An 11,035-nucleotide genomic window follows, 5' to 3' on the forward strand; every position below is an offset into this window, starting at 1 on the left:
CCTTCCAACCTAAAGGATTCTATGTCTCAAGCTATCTGCTTTCAAGGTCTGATGTGTTGTAGTAATGTGGGTGCAACAATATTCTACATTCCATTAAGGAGAGTGCAGGAGATAGCTCAGAAATTCATCATTCCAAAAACCAAAAAAAAAAAACAAAAAAAGATCTGCAATGACTGAAAGTAACAATATAGATCTTTGCTTTCAGACTGCCCAGAGCTGAGAGGAAGGCAAGGTATTACAGATAAAATATACACTATATAAAAATAAGCTTGTAAAAATGGTGTCACGACAAACCACAGAAACAAAGAATGAAACAGCTTATGGTAAGAAAGTACCATACCAGAATACTCCAATTAAAGAACCAAAAGTGCAAAATTGTATTTTCCCAGCCATAGAGGAGTGCATGGGAGAAGATAAGAGACTAGCTCAACACAGCAAAATTATGGGTCACTACAGGATGGATTTAAAACTGGATGGATATGCAAATAAATGAAAAATTTGTCTTGGTGAACATGAAGACTTAGTGAGACGAATCACCACAAATTTCCTCATTAGGACCTGCCTAATAACTTGCTAAACAGTTTCCTGGAAAAGATAAGCTGAGATGGAAATGATAACTTCATTAAGCGTTTTTTCCTCATAAGAGGAAAAACACCTTAAATCATATCCTTTTATTTGCCAGAAAGAGATTATGTAGACTTAAGTAACTTTCTTAAAAATTGCCTATCAATTATGATCTATGGAAAAGTGGAATTCTTTGATATGCTGGACATGATAAATGAAAAATATCACTGTCCTTTACTGTGAAATGTCATTTTTGGACTTCCCAGAAGACCCAAGGGAAGGGTGGGAGTTGTGCCAGTTCGCCAGCACATCCAGTCAGCAGCTGCCAAGGAGACTTGCCAGGCCTCAGGATAACAGAACTCTTCAAACCACACTTCATGAACATGGCACTGGAAATTCATATTAACGCTACCACGTGACCTAAATAGCCATGTTTCAGGAGCACTCTCATTTACTACAGCAAAAGCAATTCAAAGTCAGAAAAACAGTCTTAGAAGGGCTACTGGGGAAGAAAAATTTAGTGTTTTGTAAATCCGTGGTATTTTCCAGTCCCCAAGTAATCCTTTGCTTACAATGTTTGTTGTGCACCTGCTATGTAACTTACAGTCTCTATTTTTCGCTGTCATGTGTAGCCTCAATAAAGGTTTTCTCTTACAGAAGTGTACACCAAGAAAAAAAGGAGAGCTATAACAATCATGTCACTGGTCCTACTGTTTACCATTATCTTCAAGGTTTTAGGGTTGATTTACATTGCGTTCCTCCCTATTTGACTTTAATTGTCTGCTTCAAGTTGTCAGGACATAACTATATCTTAGATTTGCATTGCATTAGAGGATCTTTTCCTTTCTCTATTGATCTTGTCTTATGGAGTAATTTAACTCCATTCTAATTTTCTTTTGCATGCGGGGTGCTCTCTATCCAAGGAAGTGAGTTATGTGTATTCAAGTGGTGCATCTTATGAATCTTGTTAAGCTTTACCGCCTTCCAGCCCGCACTGATGGAATATTTAATCACAGAAATGAGTTGGCAGATATGATGTACAATACGGTTAAGCCTTGCGGCGTGTGTCTTCGCTGGCAATTGAGAAACGGGTGAATTTGCCATTCATCAGTGCCACCCTGACAGCTTTGTATAACCTTCTGGTTTTTTTACTTATTTATGAAGATTAAAGGTACTTTAAATCAACAGTTTCTCTGCAAATGTATCATCTTTATTTCAGAAGTGGCCAAATTTTTCATCATGTATTAGGAGCTAAAGGAACTTCTTGCATTGACTATGAACGAGTTGGTACAATTTTAACCTCACAGTGTCAGAGACAATAGGTAAACGAAATAACTACAACTTTGCCTGTCTTAAAAATCACATTTCTGTTTTATAATCTTCAAAAATGCAATTGCTATTCTCCAAGTAAGGTGGTGGGGGTGGGCACAAAAGGAAAGATATTCTACTACGGCATGCAATAACTGCATTGCTCTTTTAATGCTTTATTTTCTATCAGCTTTTAGATATCTGCACAGAAACTTTTTTTTTTTTTTTAATAAATTGATCAAAAGAAAGTTTAAATGTGTGAGAAAATTATCTTTTAGTCAATACAGAATATATGCATTGGATATGCATTTAAAAAAAAAAATGCTTGCAGCTATAAAGAGAAATAAAAATCAAAAATACATGAAGTACCTTAATAGGACTCTCTGCATAGATGTGGTGGAGTGCGTGTCATAATTCATAAAATAAAATTAATACTCTTCTAATGGTAATTAAATATTCTCATTAAGAAGGGCAAACACCTCCCTTGTGTTGGCAATAAAAATGCACTTGGGACTTTAGGAGGTTATACAAAAAAAATCAATAACCTGCCATTTTATAATTAAAAGACAAAATAAATGTTAGGGAAAAGTCCAGTAAATTAGGAAAATTACCTTCAGGAGAGATTGAAAATATTGATTTTAATTTACAAACTATGTGAACTCTTCATGCCCTACTTCATGAGACAATTATAAGTCAGATTGTTAATTCTGCATACGTATTAGAAAATTGATTACTGTACTACGGGAATATTATTATATTTGTCATTAACACAAAGTCGTTTATATAAAATGACTAATAACTCTGACTTTCAAATTTATGCAGGTTCAGGGTTGGTTCACTAACTACTCAAAGGAGATCAATGTTAAATTCCACTTTTCTATGTAGGCATACCTCAAGGAAGGAGAGAAATTGTGCCTGCACTAAATATTGCAATTCCATGCATGCCAAAGACAGTATTTGTATTATCCTGTGCCACTTTTACAGCACAATACCCTAATGAGAACACTTTTATATACCTTAGTGGATAGCACTGGATATACTACTGACAACTTTTTAAAAATAAATATCCATTTGTAACAGTAGCCCAATTTAACAATTTTTATCCCTTGAAGCCCCTTGAACTAATGGAAGTTTTTCAGCTTTGTCTGGTGAAGGCTTCAATATCTCCCTGAATGGAGATTGCTCATGTTCTGTGGGCAAGCTCTTCCCATGCTTAACCACCATCTGTGAAAAATGCTTCCCTAATACCTGTTCTTTGCTTGCTGTAAAGAATGTATTTTACAACTACCTCTTTATTTTCAATTACCTAAGTGTGTGACAATGGATAAATATTTGGGGGTTTTTAAAACACGATCAGGTGTTTGGATCCAGTATACATACACCCAGAGAGCTGAGAAACAAATCCAAACAGAGAACTGAAAATTCCCCAGAGTTTCCCATCACATTCATGGAAGACTCATGTGAACCTAAGAAAGGAAGGCAACTTTATTACCCATTAGAATCATCTGGAATTCAAGAGATTGTTTCTTAGATGTAAATTATTAGTTTTCCAAAAATCTCTTTTTCAGACTTGCTAGTAAGTGTGTTTATGGGTGGGATTCAAAATCCTCTGCTGTCAGCTGGGTTTGGGAGTACAGTGATGCCTGTTGTCAATACTGTTGCTAAAGCACGTTCAGAAACTGCTGCTAGCCACGACAGTTCAAGTAGAAAGACTGTATCTCATTAACCCCAAACTGTAACCAAGGATCAGAGTTCAAGCTCCGTGAATACTCAAGAGATAATATACATCATAAACACAGAAATTTTAAGAAACTGAAAAACTTAATATAGCACTTAAAGAAAATATTCAAGAAAAAGAATTATGAACACAGATGTTCTATACTCATGTGTGTCTATGTATATGAAAAAAAAAACATATTTACAGATCTATTTTTTTTGTTGTTGTTGCACACTAGGCTCAAATAATTCCTGGAGGAAAGCAACTGTATTGAAATAAAAATAAATATAAATAAAATACAACATAAACAAAATCTCTTGTAAGACTGGGATATTGCAGTACATTTCATGTCATACTATCTACTCTGCAATAAAAAGGTATTCATATACATTCTAACTTTTGTATGCCCAGGTAATTATTAAAACCCTGCATCATAAATCTGTAAATGACTTGAAAATAATGAGAATCAAACAAAGAAACCAAACACACATTCTGTACTTTAGCATGTTTTAGAGAATACTAAAATAAAACATGGCATGGACAACTATGACAAATCCTTACCTGCATAGAATTCTGGACTATAAACTGCACCAACAACTGGATTTAATTTCCAGCCTGCAGCAAACATAAAAACATAACTGAGTTAATATTGTAATTAGTGATGACAATGACTGCTTTTAAAATTTTATTTTTGCATAGAGGTATACAGATAAGACAGCTTTAAAAAAAGGTCATTTTAATGAAAGTTTTATAGGCATCTTAGATTTCTGATCTTTAATATCAGGCTCTGAATTATAAAAATAAGTAATGAAACAAGGGATTCTTTAGACATTTTAGTACCAGACTAAATTACCAGGTGAAATACCTTGGCTGAAATGCACAGTTGCTATGGACTTCTTCCTTTAAGTTATTAAGGAATTAAGTCAAAACTAGTTCAGGTATACCTATGTCAGGTAGTACCCAGAGTAGTTTAGTTCTTTTTTACTGCTTTAACTCTCTGGTTACAAGCCAGAGAGGCCAAAACAGTTAATTTGATGGACATAGATGATTTGGATAAGCATGTGTTAGGACAGGTTACAAGGCAATCAAATCATCTGAGTGTTTTGATTCTCCTCTGGGAAAAAGGAAAACATGGTCACTGTATGGAAATGTCTGCTGTGACAGGAAAGGTTTGTGTGCTGTGGGATCCCAGTCAAACACCAGAGACATCTTTTGTTCATTGGCATTTGTACATCAAACAGTCTGCACTGAACCAGCCCAGAAAGCCAACCAGACCCTGGGCTGCATCAAGAGAAGTGTGGCCAGCAGGTGGAGGGAGGTGATTCTCCCCCTCTGCTCTGCTCTGGTGAGACCCCACCTGGAGCACTGCATCCAGTTCTGGAGCCCCCATGACAAGAGGGACGTGGACCTGCTGGAGCGTGTCCAGAGAAGAGCCACGAGAATGATCCGAGGGCTGGAGCAGCTCTGCTGTGAGGACAGACTGAGAGAGTTGGGGCTGTTCAGTCTGGAGAAGAGAAGGCTCCGAGGGGACCTTATTGTGGCCTTCCAGTACCTTAAGGGGGCCTACAAGAAAGCTGGGGAGGGACTTTTTAGGATGTTGGGTAGTGATAGGATTAGGGGGAATGCGACAAAACTAGAGTAGGTAGATAGAGATTAGATGTGAGGAAGAAGTTTTTCACCATGAGTGTGGTGAGACACTGGAACAGGTTGCCCAGGGAGGTGGTGGAAGCCCCATCCTTGGAAGTTTTTAAGCCCAGGTTGGACTCTGAGCAACCTGATCTAGTGGGAGATGCCCCTGCCTATGGCAGGGGGTTTGGAACTAGATGATCTTTCAGGTCTCTTCCAACCCTGACAATTCTGTGGTTAGCCAGGACAGCCACAGGCAGGCACCAGGGTGTGCGCACGGCCTGCGCCTGGCGCTCACAGTGGCTGCTGCAGCCACGTCCCGCAAAGCTCTCAAGTGGTGCAACTGCAGCCGCTGCATTTGTCTTCACTGAGCTCTGTTGTCCCTCAGCTGCCACAAAACCAAAGCACAGAACCAATAGATTCTGTGTAGCACCCATCCTGCCAGACTCCCCACGGCTGCTGCCACGGCCTTACGCCAGGGTAAGCCTGGAGTGCTCCGGCTGAGAGCAGAGGCTGGGCCTGGGTTCAAAGCGTATGTGACGCTAAGGACAGCAACCCTGAAGGAACTGAAGGCCAAGTGGTGAGAGAACAGGAGGAGACAACACTGGCAGACCCATTGGCCTGCTCAGTAAAGTGCTGGTTATCGCTGCGTCTGGCTCAGCCACAGGTGGGTCTACACCCAGGTAACTCCAAACTGCACAGAACATCCTCCCACCTGTGCCTTTCTTCTTGTTTTTAAAGTGTTTGAACAATTAGCTGAACAACTGGGAGTGAAAAATCAGGGGTTTTCCAAAAGCACATTTGATTCAGAGAAGTGGGAAGCACCAGCTGTAAACATGAATAAAGAAAAAAAACTGAGGAAAAGCATCTTTTAAACCCAAGGACTCTGGTACTTTAAACAGATCCTAAAACTATGCTGCTGGAAACAAAATACAATCAAGACAGGGACAATAAGGCTCTTCAAAATCAGAAGAACCAAGATAAGAAGAATTTAAATGCAGACTGTACTGAGGCTTGTTTCTGCTTTGGCTGTATCATATGAATCATAGAATTCTAAACTCTAAATCTAAGATTCTATATCCAACCCAATCCAAAACAATCCATGATTCTGTAATATCATGCAATACAAAAGCACAGTAGAAGACCATAAAACTACAAAGAATTGTAAGACTGAATAAGTGTAATACAAAAATCTCAACAACACAAAGCTCTTCTTTAAAACTATTCCTATCTTTATCTGATGAACAATAACTATTTACCACTAATTAACTGTTCTGGAACAGAGGTGAGGGGTGTTTTTGAAATGCACCTAAAAGACAGTTAGGGAAGCTGAAAAATGGCCAGTCAAGAAGGGCTAAAATGACTTTCCTCCTGAAAATGTCACAAGATTTTCACCTGACCCTTGAATTTTACATACTACAGGATTATATTTAGGAATGTCATGCTATAATAAATACTTCTAGTCAGATTTTCTGTGATATGAAATCATCCAAATTTTGAGACTTCCAGTAAAAATCTGATAGCTTAGTGAATATTTAATATTTCAATTCATTACTTACTTCAAAAACCACTGATCAACACCATGCAAAATGAAAGATTAGACTGAATTTCAGATCTGTCAGCTTCTGCTGTCATAGAGGCTGACAGACACCTCTCCTAAGTTACACTAACAGTGCCACAATTTGTCTGAGAGAAAGAAAAACTCTTGGAAGCTGCAGATTGCTTTTCACAGCTGAAAGCCACCCTCATATTTCAGTTCCTTTCCTCTCCCTCAGTGATGGCTGTCTCATCTAACTTTTTGAAGCTTATACAGGAAATACTTCTTTCACCATGAAAATAACAGTAATTAAAGTTAACTTTATCATGTCAGCTAGCCATGTGTTGGCCCATAGCTGTGTGGGTTAATCAAGTGTGATGGGAGTTGATGTATCTAAGCAAGCAGCTGCCAAGCAACTCTACTTCAGCAGCTGGAGGAGACGAATTCTCTGCAGTGGATGTAATTTTGTGCATTTTTCTTACTGTCACTATATTAATCTCCTCTGTAAGTTGAAACTCTTAAAAGCTCAAAATTTAAAACCCAAACAAAATCACAAAACAACCCTTCTGCCTTCCCCCAAACTCCACGCTGTACAGTCAGCCAAAGAGACACAGGCTAGGCGAGCTAAAGGGAAGGAAATCATGATCCTGCACAGCCTGACAAGATGGTTGCTGATAGCAAGTGGGGCTCAGCAATGCAGCCAGCATTATTTTCACTTCACAGGCCAGACTCCCATGGCCAGAGGAATGCTTTGGCAGGAAAGAAGCCCTGCAACACCGTTTGCTTTCCTTCTGTTTGCATCCAGACAAAAGGGTAGAGGGAGAGAATTTAACTGTGGCAATAGTCATTAGCTGTGATTTTGATTCTAAGTTTATATCAACAGAAGGCTCAAATTCAAGGCACAAGTCTAAACTTTCTAACTCATGCATTCCTCTACTGATCCCTGCTTCATGGTCCTAATTCGTTGCTGTGGTTCTCTGAATCTGCTTGCTCATAATTCTCTATTTCCTATGACACTTGGATGAACATCCTGGATTGCCATAAGGGCGCATCCAAAGGAAGTATAACTGTGAGCAGGATAGGTTGAAGCATCTAAACATGTCTCCAAAAGATTTTTGCCAACAAGTAGAACTGACACTGAATTTATTTGCAACAAAAAGGCAGCTCTATCTCCAAAGCAAATGACACAAGCCATCAAAATCATGCTGCCTGATAACAAACTTGGACAAAAAAGCTCTCCAAGCAACTGAGCATTTAGTAATTGCTCATTTTTGGAATCATCAAAAGTTACAAGAAAGCATACTTACTTCAGAAAACACCTAGGGACACAAAACCAAGCTGTGTTTTTGAGTGAAGCTTCAAAAAGAGCAGTCTAGGTGTTTGTGCTTTTTCATCTACTGACTTTTGCAATCACATTAACAACATAACCCCCGTTTTCAAACCTCGAGCAGTATTCAGGAATGAAAGATAAATCAGAATAAATCTTATTTTAAAATTATAATAAATATTAGGTCCTCCTGTTTCCATATAATGCAATAGATGTCCCAACTACATTTTGAATGCCCGCCAATAACATGCCAGTATCCATATACTCTTTGAAAACTACAGCCATATATATATAAAAAAAAAAAGTGGCATTGAAGAGATAAGCATATGAAAACAAGATGTTTCTGGCTATCTACATGAGAAGCACCTTGCAAACATTACAGTGATTGTAGAAGAACACGGAAAAACTAGCCTTATATTTTACTTAAAGATGAGACCTTTACTTTAGACAACAATGATCTTTAATAATCAACCATAGCACTGATTAATTCCTGACAAAATGATAAAGAACTCAAACCATACTATGGTAGGATGACTGATTAAAGTAAATGAAGCACCTTACATGTCTAGACTTCATATCTTAATGCTTGCAATGATTATACAAGAAGAACACAATTATCCTCCTGTTTACTTTAAGGAACCTGACACATTAAAATAAAGTAAAAAAAAAAGAATCAAAAACTATGAACTACAACTAGAGTTTGTCTTGGCAGGTACCCATCAGCAGGTGTGCAAAAGAATATCCTACATGCAACACACCTTGGATGTATGACATAAAGGCTATTTTTTATGCACTGAACAGGATATTTTGCACTTTGGAGAGATCTAGTCCAGATGGAACAGAATGGAAAATGACAGACAAAACACTTTAGGTATGAAATGCTTAAGAGTAGACTTCTATCATCGTGATTTTGGAAATCAGTAAATGATAATACGTGACCTAAATAATCCTGCCGTGCAGGACAGAGGTGAACATCTTCTAAAACTAGATTCGTAAAATTCTCACATCCTTATTTCCAGCATTCCCTTCCTTCAGCACTAGATGTGCTGATATGTAACATGTTCTTTGCTAATTAACAATTTTGTAGCCTTAGGACAATATGAATATAAAATATCCATCATAATTTATAAGAAAACTACTTTTATCCTTTTATCATTACAATATAGCAGAAAAAGTTCCTGGTATCACATCCATACAATTAATTTAGCTCCTTATTGCAAGAAAATTTTGTTAAGTGATCCAGTCAAGCTTGGTGTCTCTTTTGCTAGATTCACTGAGATGTTTTAGAGCCAGTAAAAATTAAGGAGATTTTCCCATCTGCATCATTTGCCAAGTTCCACATTTACATACAAAATGAGGAAGAAATCAGTTTCTGAGAAAGCATGAGGAATTCCAGACTCTCTTCCAGATCATTTTAACTAGCTCAATTATCACATGTCAAATGAAAATCATCACTATATTTTATTTTTAGTGTGGTAGGAAAAAATTATGACTCTTTCATTAAAGAATAAAACCAATGTTTGTTCTGGATTTTAGTAAAACCTCACTAATGAGACCTCAGACACAGAAAATAAGATTAATTATATTTCCAAACAGAAAAGAGTCTAATCTACCTGTGGAAACCTTTACTGACGTATGTGCAGATTTCATCTGCTTTCTACTGGATGGGAAAAACTAATTTAAATTTAAAAGCACATATTTATAAGTACACAGTTTACTAAAACTGGATAATGTAATCGCAATTAACTTCAATTGATGTAGTACTGTTTAATGTTGTTGAGTTACGAATTTGTTAGAATTTTCTCAACTAGCAAATGCAAACAACTCAAGCACATGATCAAACACTGCCAAAGGAAATATTTTTAAAGTGTACTGATTCCAAACCCCTCAAATATCTATGGCATATTTTTTCTATCATCAGTGCAATGCTTTATACCAACTTAGGCTGGCATTAGAATGAATTTTTTTACATTGCTTGGAATTTAGATTTTTCCAGGGAAATAAAGCTGGAAGCAGCACCCAATGACAGTCTGCACTTTACTTCTAATAAATTGTGGAAGGAAGGCAGAAAACTACCTTTGACTACAAGTGTCTCTTAGCACTAGAAAGTACCTCATGCCTGACAAGACATTCCTCTTACTGGTCTCCCTACCTCCACCATCCAAACAAAACTGAATCCTCCAATTAGTTCATTCATCGCAACATTAACACTGCTCAAAGCCAGAAGAGAATAAGGCTGTCCTATCAAGGTGTATTTTCCTCTACAAAAGCCACTGTGGTTCCAATCAGGCAAAATGCTGCACGCTGTGCCCACATGGCTGTGAATTAGCTGAACTCTGCACAGGTGGAATTTACGTCCATAGGTATCATGTTTTAGGTTGCTGGTCAAAGCCTGAGCCCAAGGAGACACAGGTGACGTGGACTATGGCACTTCATGAGTAGGTGAGTCCACCTGTTCAGCAGAAGAGTGAGGTTTATCATGCACTGACATGAAAACACAGCACTGAGATCTCATGCACTTACCATTCGTGTAAGGGTTGACGGTCTTTTTATTTGTCATTACACGTGCTGTTGCATTATTTACCTAAGCACATAGAACACTGGATTAGAAAGGGTTACAGGGAGTGTCCACGTTACTATTAAATGCATGCATTATTACTGCTATTAGTCATGTAAAAATAAAATGCAATTTAATTTATAGAAGGCAACAGGTGCATAACAAAATCATACTATTTATAATTACATTTACTTTCATAACCATTTTAACTTACAAATCATTTCAATAAAGCAACATCATATCATTTAAACTTTAATAAAAAGACATTAAAAGCAAATGAAAAGGTACTGCATAAATTTAAGACTTAAGAGCATGCTTGTATTCCATGATAACACTGATACAATAAATACTCAGAAAAAAAAAAAAGATTATATGAAGGAACATGCAGTGGAGTAGAAG

The 11,035-nt window shown here is 37.5% G+C and overlaps 1 protein-coding gene across 1 annotated transcript in view; it reads right to left on the reverse strand.

Annotated features, from left to right (window-relative positions):
• Positions 1 to 4,150: 4,150 nt before the first annotated feature.
• Positions 4,151 to 11,035, reverse strand: part of LOC103768611 (RNA binding protein fox-1 homolog 1) — a gene marked incomplete at its 3' end in the record, with an annotated part of 56,447 nt that continues 49,562 nt past the window's right edge. Inside the window, exons 6-7 of the mRNA XM_008935763.1 lie at positions 10,603 to 10,663; positions 4,151 to 4,204 (exon numbers count right to left, since the gene is read on the reverse strand). Of these exons, the coding sequence (XP_008934011.1) occupies positions 4,151 to 4,204; positions 10,603 to 10,663 (115 nt within the window). The remainder of the gene's footprint in view (positions 4,205 to 10,602; positions 10,664 to 11,035) is intronic.

Source organism: Merops nubicus, unplaced genomic scaffold (assembly GCF_000691845.1).
Source record: "Merops nubicus isolate BGI_N331 unplaced genomic scaffold, ASM69184v1 scaffold15122, whole genome shotgun sequence".
NCBI classification, from domain to species: Eukaryota; Metazoa; Chordata; class Aves; order Coraciiformes; family Meropidae; genus Merops; species Merops nubicus.